Raw genomic sequence first — 20,746 nt, forward strand, 5'->3', positions numbered from 1 at the left:
AGGGCTTCCGCCCCGCTCGGCGTTACCTTCCCACCACTCCATACCCAATTCCCATTTCAAGTGCGTTCCCCGTTCTTCCTTCCGGTTTCGCTTCCAGAACGCAATAAACGGGGAAAGAAGGGGAAATTGAACGGGAAAGGATACATCGCGAGGAGTTGGAGGTGATCTCCCGGTGGTTGGGTGGGATGATGGCTCAATCCAAGTACATCCTTGCGCTTCTCACCTTCATCACCATCGGGATGATCATAGGTTCGTGTAATTTCCCCCTTCCTCGGTGGCCTTAGGTTTTTGCCCTCGATTTGATGCTATCTTGTTGAATATCTTGGTTTCTTTGGCGTTGATTCTTCGGATCGCGATCCGAGTGAAATAGTTTGCGAGCTTCGCTATGTACTTTAGGGTGTTATAGTGAGAATATGCAGAAGACGAGAGATGGTATATTCTTGACTGCAAATTAGGGCATCGCCATAATTAGGTTCCGCCAAAACACCATTGGTTATTGGTCTTTACGCTGTACCGCCCGTATGTGAGCGGGAAATCCAAACTCGTGGGAAAGCCGTGCAACTAGTGTCGCAGATGGCGACGTCCTGTATCTTGATGATAACCAAGGGATCTTGTTATGGAAAGCTGCTAAATCTTTTAACTCGACGACTGATAGGGTAAGTCCTATTACTGCCGTATGAGTAGTGGAGATAGAAACGGGAAGCATCTGGTCAGATGTATTTGTTAAATCTCGATAATCATATCATCAACTTGAGGTTTTCAGTGACAGTCAAATTAGCCATGAGGTTGAGATTCTCACACTTTGGCTGGATTGTCAAATTGGCGAAGACTGTAGTTTCATGAGAACCATCCGAGGATATCCTCTCTTTTGTCCTGAGTCAATGGGTTGAAATATTATCTTTGGGCGTCTGATCCTACCCCTATAACAAGTAGAGGCATGTTTTCTAGAACGGTGAAACCGTGATAGGAGATAGCAGAAAAGAGTAGGGTAATAGTTCCACTACTTGGAGGACATTGGAAAGCCTTGGCCATGTTTCCAGTTAATAGGATTTGATATCTGCCATTTAGTTCATCTCCTTGGGTTAGAAGATTGAAGTTCTAAAGCAGAAGTATGGGTGTGGGGTACAGTGGTTTGCATGATTATTTTTTGAAGCAATGTCTTTGGAAAAAACTATGAAAGGCATATTGGCATACATATCAAGCATCTAGGTTGTCTTAACTGTAGAAAAAAGCATTTACATGTTAAGATGTTAGTTCTCAATGTTCTATAGTGTTTACTTAAAAAAAAAAAAAGGTTGTTATGTATGCATTATTATTTCAGGTTATCACTGCTTTTTTGGTTGAACACTAGTAAAGCATCCCATTTATTCTACATTGACACCGATCAAGATATTCACATCTATGTTTCTTTAGGTATTTCAAGTTGTTTAAAATTATATTTTCTAATAGCTCACACTTTGGAGCAATGTGGCATTAATGGGATGCATTATATCCCAAATAGCCACCGAAAGAATGGTCTATATGCTTGTTAAGCATTGTCATCTACTAGCACTAGCAAAGCATACCTCTGATGCAACGTTGTTGTACAAGCCTGCACAACTTGATATTTAGTTCCTATGATTTTCTCTTTACAGAAGTAACCACAAATCATTTCTTGCATCTGTTGTGTGAATTTTAAGATTCATTTTCTAGCAGCATACATAAATTATACTGGAATCTCTGAGGACCAAACATGTCTTTTTCTTGCTTAATAGTGGTGGAATGTCTTAGAAGGTTATAAACTTATGAGATGGTCTTATTCCTCAAATGCTGGCTTGTGTAACAGTTTCTTTCAACTTCTTACTGCATGATTTGTTTGTTGTTGATGCTTGCAGGTTCTTTGTTTCAGTTGGCATTTATTTGGCGATTAGAAGAGCCATCTGGTATAACTTCAATTAGAATGAGTTGTGATTTAAATTTCTCAAATCATTCTTTAGTTCATGGTCGTTTAAAGTTGTTGTTATGGTCAAAGCTCCTCTTGATTCTAAATGTATTACTATTTCTCTAACAAGGAGATGCTCCGGCATATCAAGCATGGAACGTGGTAAATATCAAGTCTTGAAAAAAAATCATAAAAAGGGTTGATAAAAAAAAAAAAAATTTCCTTGTACAGGGCCCATAGGCCCTATACAAGTCGTTAGGGCCTATCTTGGGCATACCAGGTGGTGGTACAGGCCATGTACCTGACGTTTACCCTGGTTCACATACTGGCAGGTTGTCAAACCATTAAATACTGCCTGTATTGAATCATATTGGAAGGCATTGTAAACCAACAATTGTGTACTATGGGCTTGTAGTCATCCGCTTGGGTGGTGAACCGTTGACCTGACTAGGGCATGCTTTAAGTTCGACCAATGATATCTTGTAGTAATTGGAATTCTAGCTGACAACATGATGTTACTTACAGTAGATAGTATTTGTTAGGTTTTGCACTTGGTATGTCTTAGAATTGTATTGGTTATGCACTTACACTGTTTACATGGGGCATTACAGCTTTGTTATGGTTGTTGTTGTATGCACTCACACTGCTTCTGGTGTATCACATGCATAACTATTTGTGCTTCCACCTTATGTTCACATGATGAATGGACTCAAACTTGGGCCTCAATCCTGCTTCTGAAATCATAGCCCATGAGGTATGGCGATGACTTAATGCCTACCGGACTGTCACGGACAAACTTCTAAACAAGGTGTTTGATGTAATGCTTATGTATGTCCGTGTCTTTTGGCATGTTCATGCCTTGTACAGAATGTAAAGGGGCGGCCGAAGGCTTAATAGTCCCATTTTAGTTGGGTTGGTGGCCTCTTTAGGCTTGTAAATAAAGATTGTGTCATGTGGACACGCTCGAGAGCTTTTCGGTCTGTAATGGACCATTTTACCCTTTGTTGTGCCACTGTTCAGAGCTTGTAAAGTCTGTTTGTAATTTGCTTTGTCTATGAAGTGTTTTTCGGACATGTTTGCTTGTGGATCCCGTTTGAGGCGTTCTCTTTAACCCGTTCTCTCTTTTGTTGGTCCTAAGGGACAATGGGAGGCTTCGGGGAGGCTGACCTTTGCGGACGGACGCGCAAGGGTGCCGCACGACTTAGGCAAAACCAGCTAAGTCCGTGTCAAATGGTATCAGAGCGGGACAAGCACTCATAGAAACACTTGACATGCAAACGTGGGGGACCTAGTGGGGCTGCATGGAGGGCAGTCAGCACACGCGCGACCGTTTGAGGGAAAACGGGCATGGAGATGTAGGGAAAAGAGTCGCTCAGAGGAGCGGGCATCTTACATTGGCATTCAGAGGAATGGCCAACCCTTCGCGCAAGAGGCACCACGAGAACAGGCAAGCTTGGAAGAATGCGGAGCGCACAAAGGTTGGGATGGCTGAGTTTGAGCTACGGCTCAACGTTGACAACTTTACTTGATGGTGCTCAAGGCAAGCGAGGCGCTTGGCAAAGGACGAGACCATGCAAAGTGGAATGAGTTGCTCAGCGACCGAAAGAGTTGTGCAAAGCTCACAGAGGTGAGGGGAATTGCTAACTCGAAGAATTCAGTACTCATGCATGGGCTTGTATGCGGACGATGGATTGTTCGTGGCCATCCCAAGGCGACCGAGTCTCGGCGCTATGGAGCATTGAAACTTTCTCTTCGGCATGCGAAGGATACGTCCGGAGGAGGCTGAAGTGTGCAACGAGTTCAGCATGTTGCTAGGCCTTGAGGGGTGCAGTGGTGGCTGTATTGACGTGGAGGCGCAATCTAGCAAGTGCGTTTGCAGGAGGCAGAACAATGCACAGTTTATTCTGCAGATCGGAGTAGTCCAAGGGGATGGTGGTCTCCGAAACGAAGAGAGATGTTGCTCCAATGGGACAGTTATCCAGGAGGGATAAGTCTCGGCTCTCCAGAGGGAGAATCATGTGAGATGGACTTCACATGTTGAGGAGGAGTACCTCACAAACAACAACTCCACGAAGCTCAATGGACCGAGCAAGCAGCGAGGAGTTGTCACATGATCTCGCTCGAGAGAATGCATGGGTGGATGCATTGCGAGATCAAGTGGGGGAGCGACCTGAAGCAACTTAAATGAAGGCACACTTGGAGTCGATGTGGAGATCGGACTCAAGGGAGGGCTGACCTGTGGAATGGTGGGCACGAGGGCCACCATCGACTCAATGCGAAAACGAGGAGCGGAGCAACTTGGGCGTAACTTGGTGAAGTACCCAAGCCGCATGAAGGGAGCCAGCAGAGAAGTTGGAACATGGAGCAGAAGCACAGTGCTTTCCTTAGACAGAGGTCAAAGACATGAACTCTTGCAGAGGCAAGAGTAGGATCATGTTGTTCCATGGGTCCTTCATTCTGACGGAGCGGACTCATCTTGCATGGTGCCAAAGACGAAGGGAGCTTCTAGGCACATGCACCTTATCTCGGAGGAGCATTTGATGGAGGAACTAAGGCGACTCAATTTGCGGAGGCGAAGTTGGGTTTAGAAGGCCTTAGCACGGGGCAAGAGGACGCAGAGGCGGGTACTCTTGAAGAATATGCCACAATGTTGCCATTCAAAGTTGTCATGAAGGAAGCAGTGCGCAGCGGAGATTGTGTTGGTAGGGGCAGAGGCCCAGGATCCAGACAATGGTGCACAAATTACAGTGAAGTCGGTGGACTTCGGGAGATACTAGGCGACGGACTGTCCTAGAGCGGTGCTTCATCTAGGTGTGACCCAAGAGTGGGTGGATGAAGGTCGATTGCCAAAGGAGCGAACAAAATCGAAGGTGGAGGAGACCCTGCGATGTATTGGCAGAGGCCACACATGGAGGGTTCACAATTCGAGTTTATTCCACAAGGATCAGAATGCAATGGAGATGTCACCAGGAGGCGACATGGTGCAGCGGATCGTGGTGGAACAGTTCGTGGCAATGCGACACACACGACACTGTCCCGGGAGGGACTAGATCATATGGAGGTATGATCGGGAGCTACTGGGAGCTCCGCTTTGGTGAACCACACGACGGCAAGAAGGGCTATGGATTCAAGGAGTGAAGGCCATGGTACCGCAGAGGCGGGTCTTCCGGGCGTGCACCGAATTTTGCATCGGATGAAAACCTTGGTCATCAGCATATGGGGGGCTGGGTTCCACCAAGGGAAAAGTTCGAATGCAAGTACCAGTGAGTCCCATGAGAGGGACTTGATCATGCAGAGGTATGATCGAAGCAGCTGGAGAGTTGGACTGCTCCAGAGCTCATATTCGCTTAAGGGAGCCTGACAAGTCAGAGGACAAGGTCGAGTAAGCGAACGTTGCTACCAAGGAAGCTAAGGAGAACAGAATCGGTGCAAACCCTACAATGTGATGGCAGAGGCCATGCATGGGAGTTGCAGTCTGTCTTTCCATCGACCAAACAGACTGCTTGGAGAACACAGAGGTGTTGAAGCAGGAGGTCGAAAGGGGCGAGGAAGCGACGACAAGTCCTGAGGGACTTAGCTACCCAAAATCAAGCAATCAGTGAGAATGGAGGTGGACTCAGAGGAGTGTCACGAAGGCATATCTACTGATTGTGAAGAAAAGGGATGTAGATGCGAGGCGACGGATAGTAGGGCCATGGGCATGGCAGCGCCATGGTACCGCAGAGGCGGGACTTCCGTCAAAGTCATTGATCCCTTGCTCTCACGGAGGGAGAGCGCTTGGTCGTGAAAGGGGCCGAGGAGGTGGAGCATGCAGAGGCAATCTCCAAGTACCGAGACAAGGCTGAATGGCAGAGGCCAAGAAACTTCGTAAGACCGGTGTCAACAAGTTTCTCATCAAGATAGCCGTAAGTGAAGGACTTCGGGTCATGCAAGAGTGCACGACCAAGGAACGAAGCAGGCAGTACGTGGTGCTGTACCTTTGCTACTCAGTGGAGTAGGCGGCAGGGTTGATGGAGAAGACGGTACAATCTTAGAGGCGACCTCATCTATCAGAGAATTACTCCAAGTTGGGGTGAAAACTTCCTGCATTCCAGAAGTTCAATGGCATTGAGAAGGTGAATCACAGTAGCTAACTCAACGCAAGGAGTGCAAACACTTCAAGTGCTTCAGAAGTGTGAGCAAAGAGCAGGCGAAGGCCAGTAACCAGCTCGATGCATGAAGTACAACCTCGAGGAGGCGGGCGAAGTCAAGTAACCTTTGCCTTCTCAACTCTTAAGAGAATGGGCGAAACCGAGTACCCCAGTTCTCTTATCTATCCAGCAGAGGAGCTCTGCACAAGTTCAAAGACCCTTCGAAGATAATGGAAGACAATAGTTGTCAAATCCTCACCAACGGTGATCAGTGCTACTGGGAGTAGATTGTCCGCTTCATTTCCCAACGAAATGCCAATCGAAAGCGGAAGTGATGCGAACCTACTTGGATGTGACAACTAACTGAAAGAAGAGTCAATGAGCAGATTTTGTGGAGGAAGGACCCAAAACTTCAGAAGTTTGCGAGGCGATGCTCGTTAAAGCTCCAACAAGCATCCACCCAGTTCAAGCAGCATGTGGAAATTTTGAGAAACTGGCGCAGTAAGAATGGTCTTTTCCTTCATTTGGTGGATCCGCAGGAATCAACGAGGATCAACACAACTCAGCCAAACCCCACACCAGAGTCAGAGTCATTGGCGAGTTGAAGCAGCATGGCGGATCAAAGGTTCGACTACTCAAAAACAGCGGCGGAGAGCAGCTGGGAGCCAGGAGGCGCATTGCAGCTGGAGCAGAAGATTGAAGACTTAGCAAAGGCGAAGAGTTGCAGTGTTCACAAAGGCTTCGACGAGGACGTTGAAGGGATAAGTGGGGGAGAATGTCACGGACAAACTTCTAAACAAGGTGTTTGATGTAATGCTTATGTATGTCCGTGTCTTTTGGCATGTTCATGCCTTGTACAGAATGTAAAGGGGCGGCCGAAGGCTTAATAGTCCCATTTTAGTTGGGTTGGTGGCCTCTTTAGGCTTGTAAATAAAGATTGTGTCATGTGGACACGCTCGAGAGCTTTTCGGTCTGTAATGGACCATTTTACCCTTTGTTGTGCCACTGTTCAGAGCTTGTAAAGTCTGTTTGTAATTTGCTTTGTCTATGAAGTGTTTTTCGGACATGTTTGCTTGTGGATCCCGTTTGAGGCGTTCTCTTTAACCCGTTCTCTCTTTTGTTGGTCCTAAGGGACAATGGGAGGCTTCGGGGAGGCTGACCTTTGCGGACGGACGCGCAAGGGTGCCGCACGACTTAGGCAAAACCAGCTAAGTCCGTGTCAGGACGGAGTCCTGGAATGTGGCATAAGATTTCCTGAGCCAGTATTCATTTATTTTTCTTTTACTTGAAGTGGTCGGGAAAGTTATTTATGGTCATTGTTTGTGTTGTATTTCTATGTTGTGAATCCTTGTGGATGGAGGAAAGGATGTTAATTATTTAAAATAAGGAGAAAAGGAAGAGATCCTGCTCAAGGAAAAAGAATAAGATGTTCATGTGGAAAAGAGCTTTGATATATAATGATAAAAGATTCCCTCAGGCTAAAACCCATGAGGGTTATTACTAATTGTATAAGACCACAAAGAAGGACATGTTGAACATGCTAGACTTTACCTCTAGGATGCAACATATTGAAAAAAATAGTGCAGCTGAGGTACAGATATTAAGGTTGATGAGTTTTTCAATAAGAAAATTGAAGGTGAAAGGGATTATTCATTGTAATCAAAGACAGATTGCATCAATTGCGAGTAAGATGAGAGAAAGTTAATAAGTTCGTATCATATTTCCAACCTGATTAACTGTTACACTGATAAGTGATGGACTAATTTAAAATAGAGGGCCACATGGCAAGCTTGGCTAAAGTAAATTTTTCATGAGGTCTGATACTGGATATTTGTCATGAGGCTCCTTTACTTTTGTTGTTGCCTTCATCATTGTTGCTGTTGTTGTTGCCATTGTTGTACCACCACTATGCTGTTACTTCATGTAATACCATAGGTTTTTTTTTAACTTATGTAATAGTAGTACCATAGTTAAAAGCTGCTTTGACTCTTAAAATCGCCATCATCATGGTTGATGCTTACTCTTGCAGATCAGTTTGTAACATCTTTTCATGGTTATAGCATTCTGTGTCTCAGTATGGAGTCACTATTTTCATATGGTTATATGTATGGTAAAACTTGTTGTAACTACTCTTTTGCTTGGAGTATTATTTTGACCTTGCTATTTTTGTTTGTAGCATCCAATGGTATGCATTAAGATATATATTTTGCATTAACTCTTGATTCTAGGTACTTCTCATTGGGAAAATGACAAAGAGGCTTCACTCCTTCGCCTCGGACTTGTACGTTCCAACTTTGCTTTCATAGTGATAATTTTGCTGCTGTTATTTACTGATTTTATTCTTGTTATTTAAAGGTTTTTTTGTTGATATCATATTATTTGTGGCCTTTTAGATGCTTTTAACTGGAAAATAGCATAAATTGTTGTTTATAAATTGGTTTATTCATATAATCTCTTGTAACACAGTTATGGGAAAAACAAAAAAAATAATTTCATAGAGCATAGTTCTTGTTTCCCTTAAATACCATATGCAGATTTTTTAGGATTGATTTGGGTGCTAGATATCCTCTTGTTTGCCCCCTTTTTTTATTGCTTTCACATGGGTAGAGCATGCCTATGTTCTTATAAGAAATTAAAACACATGCAATTTGAAACTGTTAAGGTACATATATATCTTAACATTGTAAAATCCATACCTTTTCAAAGCATTTGCAGGTTGTTAACATGATATGACATTTTTGTACTCTACTTGAACTAATTATAATATGCACAAAATTCACCAAACTACAGGACACTTTTGCTCGGGCAAAGTGTCATCTTCAGTGATAAGAAATATTAATTAATATATAAGATCTATTTGCCTATTCGGTCATGAAACATACAAATAGGAGCCTTAAATATAGATAGTTGCTTAGAATTTGTATTCCCAATGTATGCCTACTTAATTAGACTAAGAAGCAGCAGCATCTTATATATGATATTTGTTAACTATGAGGTATGGAATCTAGCTTGTTCTCATTAGTTAATGATTTATGACCAAAATGAACTTGTTCTTGTTAAGAAAAAAAAGTTTCTACTGGCACAGTCAAATCTTAATTTCGCAATGTAATCACCATATCATCATCTGAACTTTCAGGTTGTTTTGAATTAATGTTCCATTTTGACTTGTTTAGGTAAAACCCGAAATCCTCAGCTGGTCACCACGAGTAATTCTTTTTCATAATTTCTTAAGCATGGAGGTAATATTATTTTCTGTCAAATGTTTTTGTTCTTTGATTACTTTTTTACGTTCTTTTAGTACTGGAGTTGTTTTGTCATTGCGTATTAGAAATGGGAAACTAGGTGATATTGCATTATTCTAAAGACTTCAGGTAGAAGGGACTGGGGTGTTTATGAATTTAATCATTTTTTTGTTAAGTTGATATTAATAAGAACATAAGAAGCTACTGAGTCCTTGTGAAAAGAAAAACTGGGTGTGAGGTTATATAGAGTTATTTAGCAACAACAGCAGAAGTTATGGAGGGAAGCCAATGAGGATAATCTGACTGCCAATCACATCTGCTGCAACTATCTTTGAATTATCTTAGTTAAACTACGACAGAGGAAAATTTCAAGTTTCTTATATCTTTTTACATCAATTTCATTTTAGTTTATTTTCTTCTCTTTTTGTCCACTAATCAGAACAAACCAAATTTTCAGTTGGCTTCATTATTTATCTTCTTTTACATTTCTGAGAATATAATTTGATACATGGTTATGTGATTCATAACTTTTCAAGAGACAAGTTAATTAATCACGAATTTTCTTTTATTGAGAAAGTTGGTTATATGCTCAGTTTGTTAAGTTCTTGGTACAGCTTATGGCCTAAGTCAAGATTTTGCAAGATGTCAAGATGTGAGCAAAACTGGATTTTTTTGTAACAAAAGCACTGATTCACAGGCAACTTTACACTACCTTTAAACAGTTGATTATTGACGGGACTACTCTTTTCAGCTAACCCACAATCAATGTTGCATGTAACTGGTTAAGGGATTATATTGAGATACATACCTGAGTTTGGCACACGCCTATGCTAAAATGAGATATAAGTATAGGTAGAAATTACAATGTTTATCTATTATAGAAAAGAAATTGCAAATATAATATTAATAATTTTGATGAAAATTGCAATTATATGTTTTGTGTAACTTAGTAGTCTAGTATACCATAAATGCTTTTAAATGCACTAAAATCATAGAATTACTTTATCAATCAAATTTTTGGGGAGAATTATTTCAACCTATGTTGTCAAATGAGCTCTATTAGTTTCTCATTTTCCTTTTACAGCAAGATTATTGCTTCATTATAACATGCAGATCGAATGGTAGTTTCATGACCAAAATTATGCTTTAAAAAGAGAGAAATTCAAGGTCTTGGTATTTTCTACTTGAAGGATTATAAGTCCACTTTTTTTTAGCAACTCAACTCAAATGACGGAATTTTTAACTACTATATTTACTGGGAATTGTTTGGTAGGCTGTTCATGGATAACCAGTCATATCCAGAGAAATTATAGTCTAAATTCCTTTGTCAAAAGGACCTGCTTAGGACAGTGAATCTATATCTGAGGCTTTTAGTATTTTGAAAAGCCATTATAAGACATAGCAACAGCTTCATCTATGGAGCTTAATATAGTGTGTAAATGCCATCCATCAAATTTCCGGAAGATTGGTGGATGTAGATATTTCCTTTCTTTTACTCTAATATTTAGTTCTCTTTTGTTAGAAGAGATAATAGTCGTTTGTATTTTGTACCATCTGAAGTTTCTTTTCATGGCAAATTTTGGAGACATGGGGAGATTGGCTAAGAACAGTTGATTCTTGTGTTAAGAATATTCAGATCTACCTCAAGTCAAGGTAGACTCCTGAAAGTGGAGACTTCTCTGTGGTATTCCATAATTTTCAGAACTTTGATAGCACTATCGTTTTATGCTAGAGCTAGGTATGACTCCCTTGTTCTAAATAACATCAAAATCTGCATGTGCTGCACAATCAGTATCAAACTTCATATTAAGGAAATTTTTGGAAAAAGAATTCCTGTTTATTTAATGGACCTTTCCAGACCATTGGTCATTCTTCAATCTGTATAGCATTGTTGTGAAATACTGAAATATTACTATTGATTTAAGATAACTTGGAAAGTTAAAAAATTAATAAAAAAGCTTAAAGAAGTGACCAAGTGCACAGGGTGTAGGTCCAAAAAGCTCGATATATTTGAACAACTCTTTTTGGTAACAGGAAATTTAGCCTGGAGAACTAGAAGGAATGAAGAGACGGATAACTTTATTTTTTCACTCTGGAAAAATATGGTAAAGGACCTAGTAGTTTTTTCTAAATGGAATTCTTTTTTCCTGGTTCTCGTTGTTTTTCTACTAATTTCAATCATGAAGTAGTTCCCCAACGGAAAACCATTTTCCATTGGCTTTCCACGCAACTGAAAATTTCTTAGGGATGTATCTTATTTCTAGAGTAAAACACTAATTCTGCTTATGTGTTATATTCTTGAGATGTTAGATAATCTGGTCCCTGGTTGTCAATTGTCATAGTTCCCTTCTTGTCCTTCTTTACGGAGCCGAATATTTCTGCTCATATTATCTTCAGCTCTTTAAGACTACACATTTTTTGCGATACTTTGCAGTTTGCTTAAAAATTATATGCTACCTATATCTTGCTGGGTATCATGTCTTTATCTGTTAGCTTCTTATGCATGGCTCTTAGTGGTTGGTTTACTGAATTATGTTCCTAGTATATGATATAAGACTTGTTTTCTTATTTATTTTATCTGTTGCCCAGTGACTGTTTTTATGTTTATCAAATTGCCTTGAAATTTTTTTTATAAAAATTAAGTGGTTATTAATGATCCAGGAATGTGATTATCTTAGAGCAATTGCTAAACCACGCCTTCGGACTTCTACTGTTGTAGATATCAAAACAGGGAAGGCAAGTTGTCAATCTCATAATATCCTATTAAGTATGATACAAAGCCTGTTGGTCTATTTCTTTGTAGTTTATGTTGTCTTGTTCTAGTAGAAGCAAGGTTCGCCATTTTGGGTACTAATCAATACCTGTATCAACACATGGTATGTCGGTGTGTACCGGTGTTTCGATGAGGAAGAAAAAAAGGGTGAAGAGGTGTGTACTGGTGTTTTGATGAGGAAGAAAAAGAGGGTGAAGAGGTGTGTACTGGTGTTTTGATGAGGAAGAAAAAGAGGGTGAAGAGGAATGGGAGGAAGGAAGAAGGAAGAAGAGGAAAAGAAAAGCAGCAACAATGTACCTAGGAAGTAGCAGCGAAGTGGAAGCGGCAGCTGCAGCGTACGCGAGAAGAGGGCTTACATTCGTGAGCCATAATTTGTTTTTTCTTTTTTAATGCTGAGTTGGATAGGGGCCTACCACTTTTCTGATTTTTTTATTATTTTACATGGACCACTCGAAACGGGGATGGTCCATGTATCGGCCAATGCCCGGACTGGTACGTAGTACGTACCACCCCTACTATACCGTTTTGGGTGGTACAATAGTCCTTGAGTAATAGTACAGTAAAATGTTTCGTGTGCTAGTATTCATACATGGTACTGATTAATACTTTAAGATACATTGCTTAAAGAATTATGATGGGCATGACATGTTGGATTGACTTGGATGAATGTTGGTCACATATGGTCTGTTAAAAGAAAACAATTTTGTGTATGATTTTATCAAGAATATATTCTGGTCAAAGGTTGGAGGTATTGGGCTATACAAGACTAAGATGTGCATGCTAAGAAATGTTTTTTTTAAAAAAAAATTTATTTCTTAAAATTAAATATTTGTGTGGACCTCTGTGTTTATGTCCTAGTTATTCTGACTTGGGTCAATTGTTAGTCTGTTGATGTCAATTCCCCAGGAGTGTGAAATATATCTGTTAATTCCTTTGAGCTGACACAATAAAAATGTTTTCTTTGAACATTTGTCATCTTTTACAACAGTAAGCTACCATAAGATTTTTACATTAGTCTTCTTGTATATAGAAATGTTTGAAAATTATCATATTTGGTTACCTGAACAAGCTTAGCTTCAAGATTAATTTTTTCATCTGCAAAGGACTTGTGATGACCTGAAACTGATTTTTTTCGTCTGCAGATGACTTTGACGACTTGAAACTTTTTTGTGACAAACTGTAGATATATCTCTTTCATCTGCTTCCTGTTACTCTATGCAGATAAGCCACATCGACAAAATAAAATTAAAAGTTTGATATGTCTTTGAAAATTTACATTTATTGTCTACCTCATAGCATTTCAGTTCGATAATGAACTGAACTTGCTGACTTGGATAAAAATGTACTATAACAGAAGTATTTTCAAATTTCAAATAATGAACATACAATTTGGATGTATTTCTGGAAACTATCTTCAAGACAACAAAGTAAATTTCTGAGAATGACAATTACTTCCTGGAAGTGGACTGCTAGATGACATTTTGTAAATAGTATTTTATAGAACAGTTTTCTGACAAATTAGCAGGTGATATATTTGCTTCTTGCGGGGTTAGCCAAAACCTGTAAACTATGCATATTCTCCTATATATCTGTTTTCTGAGGTTGTTACTTACCTTTCTATCTATTCTTATTTCCCCCAGGGTATGAAAAGTGATGTTCGAACCAGTTCTGGTATGTTTCTAAGTTCAGAAGAAAGGAAATATCCAATTATAGAGGTTGGTTTCTGATTTTATTTGTGTGTTACTTTTTGAAACAGTTTTTAAGATAATTGTCTCCTTTGTTAAAGCCTACAACTCTTTGTATGCAATTAACATTTCTAATTGATCATCATGGACTATTTAGTGAGGTTTCATTTGTTTCATTAAAAAGGGGTATTTCCATGCACTGATCAGCACATGTGGCAGCTCATGTACCATGTCATGGCAGCATGTGTCATGCACCAGTTGCATGGCTATGCCAAAGATGAATAGGAAACACGTCGATTTGACATATTGCTCCATTCCGTGCCTGTAGAGTGCCATAGCATTAACTTGGCTCCATAACCTGCTTTGACAAAGCCACTTTTTGTATGATCATGATTCTCGGCCTGCTGTGTGATTTGATTGCAATGGTCACTTCAATCTGCCACTTGACCTCTAGTCTCTCCGTTTTCCCAAAATTGCTTTTTAGCAAATTTTGTTTTCTAGGCCTAACACATTATCATTTTTATCTTCATGTGGACATTCTCAGCTTCAAGAATTAGTTCGTTCATACCGAAAATAAAATTAGCAAAGATAAGAAAAAGACAATGGCATTTACTACTATAATTTCAAGAATTTGTTTTGATTCGGTATAACTTGTCTCTTTAGTCCTTAAGTTACTGCTGACGTATGTGAGATATGGTCAACTAAAGATTGGCATAGACCAACATCAAACTAGAACCTCACATTTTCTACCCATGAATTCCTCAATTTTTGGAAGATAGACTTTCTTATCAGTTTCCGGAAACATTTTCTGGTTCTGAGATTTCTTGGAAGGACCTAGGAGTTGTTCTTGGAATTTCCTAAACACCTTTGATGATGATTTGCAGAAGTGTGTTTAATGTCAAACTTTGACTGTATAAATACTGTCAACCACTTCATGCATAGTTTCTCATGCTTTCACTTGTGTTCAATTTTTTGTCAGATGTAAAAGTTTAGACAGTTACTTGTGTGTTGTATTTAATTGAATCAACCTACAACCTGACAATCTCATTGGATGGTCACTTGCCTATCACTTTCAGTTCAAGGAATTCAACCCACAACCCAACAAACTCATTCTTCTAAAGTGTTATCTTTTTCGTACCAACACAGGCCATTGAAAAGCGGATTGCTGTATTCTCTCAAGTTCCTGCAGAAAATGGAGAGCTCATTCAAGTACTTAGGTAGTAGTTTAAAGTACTCTTCCCAAAGACTAGAAATATAAGTATTAAACATCCTACTGATATTGCAAATGTTTGGTTTTTTATAGGTATGAAACAAGTCAGCTTTACAGACCTCATCATGATTACTTTTCTGACACTGTAAGATTTCTTTCTTTTTCACGCACATGTTGATCCTTTGTTGGAGCATCACAGGAGCATCGTCAATTGCTGAATGCAGTTTAACTTAAAGCGTGGAGGCCAACGTGTAGCAACAATGCTCATGTATTTAAGTGATGATGTTGAAGGAGGTGAAACATACTTTCCAATGGTTAGTGTATTTTGTGAATTCTTGATTTTGAGCTTCTTTCTTTCTTAAAGTTGATTATAATATTAGGTGAAATGATGTCATTAAGGTGAAATTTAAAAATTCTTTTTGTTCCTTCAAATGGCGTGTCACCCTTAAATAATTTAAAGAAATTTATTAAGAACATGAATATTATGATCCAACATGATAGGATAACTGATCCTATTAACTTTGTTAATCCTGAACCACTAACCTAAAATAGTTGAATCCTAGTTAACAAACAATAGTACACTCATCAACCTCTTATAAGTCAGTCTAGTCTCACCTCACTTTCAATGTTGAACGTAGTTGGGTTGTTACAATCTTCCCACTTAAGGGCTTAACATCCTTGTCAAGGCTAATCAGACCCTAACATGGTGGATGTGAGGTATAGCCTAGTGACTCTATATCGTTTAGCATAGCCCAGAATCAAATCCTAGCATGGAGCATGTGAGGTAGCCTTTTGCTACTCGTGCCTCTCACCATGCGTCAATACTAGATCGACTTTGATACTAATAATTACGACTCCGGCCAATGCGTTAACTAGCTTAGTAACTTAGTTGAGCTTGAACCACTGGTTCAAAATGCTTAAGTCCAAGTTAGCAGTAGTACACCCATCATACCTAATCTTAGTCTTTTGGTCACTTCCGATATGCGACTAAATCGGGATGTTATATTCTCTCATACTTAATGGCTTGACATCATCGTCGAGACCCAATATAGCTCAGAATTAAACCCTAGCATGATGCGCATGGTGCATGTGAGACGTAACCCAATGATAACTCCACACTATGACGCATCGTCCAACCCCATCTATGGGTAATTCTTTCCTACTCTTGCTTCTCGCCATTTCCCAGTAATAGGTTAATTCTGATATCAATTGTCACGATTTGGCTTGATGGAATAATTGACATGTTAACTTCATTGAGCATGAATCACTAGCTCAAAACTAAGATCAACAATAGTATGCCCATCAACCTCTTATAAGTTAATATAAGTATTATCTCACTTCAGAGGTGGGGCTAAACTGGAGTGTTATAGTATATGTTAAATTTTTAAACCTAAATAATGTAAGAAATCAATTGTCACCTGTATCTAGTTGATATAGATCTCTCTTGAATGATTAATCTTTGCATTAGAATAAGTTATTTGCTTATATTCTTTGTGATAGCTATCGTAAGTCAAGTTTTTATCTGTTATAAGTCAAGAATGACCTTGTTAAATAGTGTCATACTCTTAATCGAGGAAAGCTTATATGAGAGGGGAATTCCTTGAACATACAAGGCCAGTTGGTCATTGCCAAAGTAAAGTTTTTCTGTTGATTGTAGCTTAAGCCAAGTAGTGAACTGAGAAGCACAAATAGACATGGAAGAGGTGGAAGGGGATGACAACTTCAGTTTTTGAGAGCAATATTATCTCAAAAGAAAAAAATCTAACTTAGTCTTGTCCTTCATAACTCCTTGCTTCCTTGCTAATTCCAACATTTGGATACATGTTCCGATCAAATCTTGTGTGTTCATCCATGCATCACTGTCACGAACTGTATACATTCAGATCTATATTTTGGAAGTCTGTAGTTATTATTTGTTTAAATTTTCTCATGCCTCAGTCTGTTAATCTTTCTATTATTTTCTTACTCAGGCTGGATCTGGTGAGTGCAGTTGTGGCGGAAAGGTGGTTAAGGGGCTTTGCGTGAAACCAAATAAAGGGGATGCAGTTCTTTTCTGGAGCATGGTCTGCAGTCTCATACTTTTTTCAATGCTATCAATGTGCTTGAGGAAATTTAGTTTTCGTCAAAAGTGACCTCCTTCTGCTTTGTTTCAAGCTAAACCATAATCTTATTTAAATCCTGGTTATCATCCTTTCAGGGGCTTGATGGGGAAACAGATCCAAATAGTCTTCATGGAGGATGTGCCGTTCTGAGGGGAGAGAAGTGGTCAGCCACAAAATGGATGAGGCAAAAAGCTAGCTTTTGAGTTTTCTTTTTCCCTTTTCAAATCCAATACCTACTTTTTTTCTTAAATTTTCTCGATACTGAAATAGATAGCAAAGGTGTTAAAATTATAGTTGTTTGTAATGAGCACTTTTGTCGGATTCTTGAGAGCACCAGTAGATATCTTACATAGTGGAATCCTGAGGGAAGCAGATTCACAACATACTCTCTAATTGGACTTGAACATGATACTAACTGAAGAGAATATATATATATATATATATATATATATATATACAGTCTTCATTTCAACCAGGTTACTTCTCAATGTGGTTTGTGTGTTTTCTGGTGCAGATCTTTTAGTGGAAACAGCCTATTTGATCCTCTGTGGCTAAAGCTGTACATCCCAAATTGTTAGATCTCAAATTTCGGTATTGGTCTCATCATCTAAATGGAGAAAAACTTGAGCCATGCTACAGAAAAAGCAATCTGACAACTACTTTCACCACTAGGTATTTATGGTCGGATGGGATTCTGAATGGAATTCTTCTGTTTCAGATTTAGTCTAATATTATTAAATAATAAGAATAAATGGTATATGTATTGGATCAAGGTATACATACTTGGAACACACAATTTTAATTCCTTGTCCCAGCTTTAAAAAGAAGCATCCATTTTGTCCAAGGCAAGCATAGCCCCATCAATACTCCTTACCAGAAAAATCCCTCAAAAAATTTAGACCATCTTTAGAGGTTATGGGACAACACAGTGGCATTCCAATAGGAAGGGTAGGGCTTGGTCATTGACGTGACTGGATTCTTGTAGCTGAGGTGGAGAGATCTCCATCACACTGTATATTTTGATTTACTTGATAGAAACCTGGGTTCATCATTTATAATGATGGAGAGGGATAGGCCCAGAAATTTAGAGCATGTAACTTGAAGGAAAAGGATGGTGGGTAAAAGGGAAGGAAGGACTCATCATATCATAGCACATCATAGCCTTTGGGAGACACTGCGAAGTGACTCCCACAGCCAACTCGTCCTTTTGTGTTTTTTTGTTGCTTGCCGCACTCAATGCTCGTGAGAGCTTTGATGCCATCGGACGACACTTAACCGATGAGGCTATTTTTGAGCTGTTCGTTGTATGATCCAAGTAAAGAAGCAACGAGAACACATCACAGGCTTCAACAGATCTTAATGAGAAGAAACCATTCGATTCTCAAACACCGTATTCATATAGTAAAGTAGGTAATTCGCTCTTGTAACTATTTATCTTTCTCCTCCACTGATTTCTACAGTGTACCAAAAACCAACGGCAAAGCACGACGCAAACGCTACACCTCACTTCGTTGCTCCTCCACCTTCTTCTTCTTCTTCCCCCCCTCACGCAGTGCAGTGGAGTCCCAGGCAGCCTGACCACAAGCCCTTCAGCAGCCTCTTCTGCACTCGGATGTCACAAAAACATTCAGATTAATCTTCTACTGCGTCACTGCTATACCCCTCAGCATGAGAGTTGAAGCGCGAGAAGAGTACCCTCTTGGGCTTCTGGTAGAGGAGCTCGGGCGGGATCTTGTACAGGTCCTCATCCACCGCCTTGGCAGCTCTGGGCCTCCTCGGCGTGGCCTGTGCTGTCACATCGCTCGCCTTCCCTTGCTTTCTCTGCTGCCCCTGCTGGTACTGCCTCTCTCCAGGCTTTTTCACCTGATGAGCCAGAATCAGTGCAAAGAGATGGAGAACTCGGGTACTAGGAAGCAGATTCAAAACCTTTCTCTGGTGGTGGTGGTGGTGGTGGTGGTGGTGGTGGTGGTGAGTGGGTTTCACTGTGTCCGCTGTCACCTTCAAGAAATCAGCATCCTCGCCGAAAGGTCGGCCTCGAACTAAACCAGCCTGCATTGCCGACTCGAAGTACTGCGTGATGGGAAGGTCATCACAGTAGTCCCAGCTCCCAAACGCTGGAATGTGGGGCCTGTTCATCATGTCCTGCAACCAAATCCATCGCACTGAAGGTTAGCTGCTGAGAAACCTTTCTTTTCCTTCTGCTAGCTAATCGCACATACCTCCACCAGCCCTGTCTAAGCCAGACAACACAAGGCAACACCAGGTTCCTTATATAGAAGAACAACCAGTGAGTGAGAAAGAGAGAGAGAGAGAGAGAGAGAGAGAGAGAGAGAGAGGAGGAAGGAATAAGAGAGCAGCAGTAGACTAGCAGTAGGGAAAGGTGAGGTCTTTTTCAAGCGATCAGAGTGGGTAGGGAACTTTAAGCTCGGTTTCTTTATGACAGGCATGGCTTGCCTTCACTATGGACTGTGGAGGAGACCCCATCCCCTCTGCCCGAGTCCTAGTACCGCCTCTTTGCTGTGCTTTCTGGCTTCCGTTCCAAGCCAACACTGGGTGGTTCCTTCAATGCCCCCACGCTTGGGTTCTAGAGTCCTTGATGTGTTTGACGTATTGGCCAAGAGAGGAGAGGCCTTTGGACTTGACCCTTCTGACCACCACTTTTGGATCTGCAGGCTCCTGTGTCTGTAACATACTGTGTTTGGGGAGTAGGGAAGAGAGGCTGTTTGACCAAACCCTTGAATGACATCTTCTTCTTCTTCTTCTTCTTGTAAATATTGCATTGGAAACTGACACCTGCAAGAATGTAGTCTTAATGCATTTGAAATCTACTTAGGTGCTACTTCCACAATGACGGTCTTGGCACTGCAAGGACTTTGATTAGGAGATGATGGGAGTTTATCTTGTCACCGAGGCAATCACCTCACAAGGTTCATTTATTGGTCCTTAGTATCTTCTAGCCACTACGTTTGTAGCTCCAGTTGCAGTGGGTTTAGTGCAGACATGACAGTTTTGGCAGTGGCATAAACTTTGATTAGGAGATGATGAGAGCATATATTGTCAACTGGGCCAATCAACTTCACAAGGTTCATTAATTGCTCCTCCAAACATTTTGATGGTTTGATGGACTGGCAATCATATGCGTGCCTTTCTCTTACTATTCGATCTGTATTTGCAGCTCCTGTGATTATGAATGTGTTTTATGTCAATGATGAATACTATATCATCATCATCATTATATCATCATTAGACCCCAAAAGGATTAAGATGTTTAGTGTATATTAATTATATCTTATTCTCACATATCTCCACTAGAATTAGGAAAATTTTCAATAAAATTTCATTTCGCTTTTGTACAATATAAAATGCTTACTGTTCCAAATAACCCAAGTATATAATAATCCAATTATATAATAAGCAAGTTGGATTAAGCACTATACCAAAGCAAACAAGATTCAAACGCATAATCTATTCTAATGCTAAGATCAAGATCCTAATTAGATCACTAATAATCTAAGAACTTGGACTATTAGTAAACTACTCATTCTCGTATTAAGCTCTAACATCATCATCATTCTTTAAATTTCATGCTTATTAAAGAATCTGAATCCAATAACTAAATCGATGTCATGATATCACAGTGCTCGAAGCATTAGCTGCTGTTTGACCACAAGCACAGACCCCAC

At 40.1% G+C, this 20,746-nt stretch overlaps 2 protein-coding genes across 4 annotated transcripts; one reads left to right on the forward strand and one right to left on the reverse strand.

The window, feature by feature from the left end:
* The first annotated feature begins 28 nt into the window (after positions 1–28).
* Positions 29–17,444, forward strand: LOC135620056 (prolyl 4-hydroxylase 1-like). Of its 2 annotated transcripts, XM_065122654.1 has the most exons (11): positions 30–249; positions 1,875–1,922; positions 8,280–8,332; positions 9,225–9,290; positions 11,955–12,029; positions 13,707–13,781; positions 14,898–14,968; positions 15,055–15,106; positions 15,186–15,275; positions 16,932–17,024; positions 17,159–17,444. In XM_065122654.1, the coding sequence occupies exons 1-11, from the start codon at positions 186–188 to the stop codon at positions 17,264–17,266; spliced, it is 795 nt and encodes a 264-aa protein (XP_064978726.1). In that variant the 5' UTR covers positions 30–185; the 3' UTR covers positions 17,267–17,444. The 2 variants fall into 2 exon arrangements, with proteins under 2 accessions (XP_064978727.1, XP_064978726.1); XM_065122655.1 differs by lacking the exon at positions 11,955–12,029 and having other exon boundaries at positions 29–249.
* Positions 17,445–18,405: 961 nt separating this feature from the next.
* On the reverse strand, positions 18,406–19,815 carry LOC103996025 (uncharacterized). 2 transcript variants are annotated; one of them, XM_065119149.1, is made up of 3 exons: positions 19,283–19,815; positions 18,990–19,205; positions 18,406–18,926 (listed from the first exon to the last, which is right to left on the reverse strand). In XM_065119149.1, the coding sequence occupies exons 2-3, from the start codon at positions 19,200–19,202 to the stop codon at positions 18,696–18,698; spliced, it is 444 nt and encodes a 147-aa protein (XP_064975221.1). In that variant the 5' UTR covers positions 19,203–19,205; positions 19,283–19,815; the 3' UTR covers positions 18,406–18,695. The 2 variants fall into 2 exon arrangements, with proteins under 2 accessions (XP_064975221.1, XP_064975222.1); XM_065119150.1 differs by having other exon boundaries at positions 18,406–18,665; positions 18,759–18,926; positions 18,990–19,806.
* Between the last annotated feature and the right edge of the window lie 931 nt (positions 19,816–20,746).

The sequence above is a fragment of the Musa acuminata genome, chromosome BXJ2-8 (assembly GCF_036884655.1).
Source record: "Musa acuminata AAA Group cultivar baxijiao chromosome BXJ2-8, Cavendish_Baxijiao_AAA, whole genome shotgun sequence".
NCBI lineage: Eukaryota > Viridiplantae > Streptophyta > Magnoliopsida > Zingiberales > Musaceae > Musa > Musa acuminata.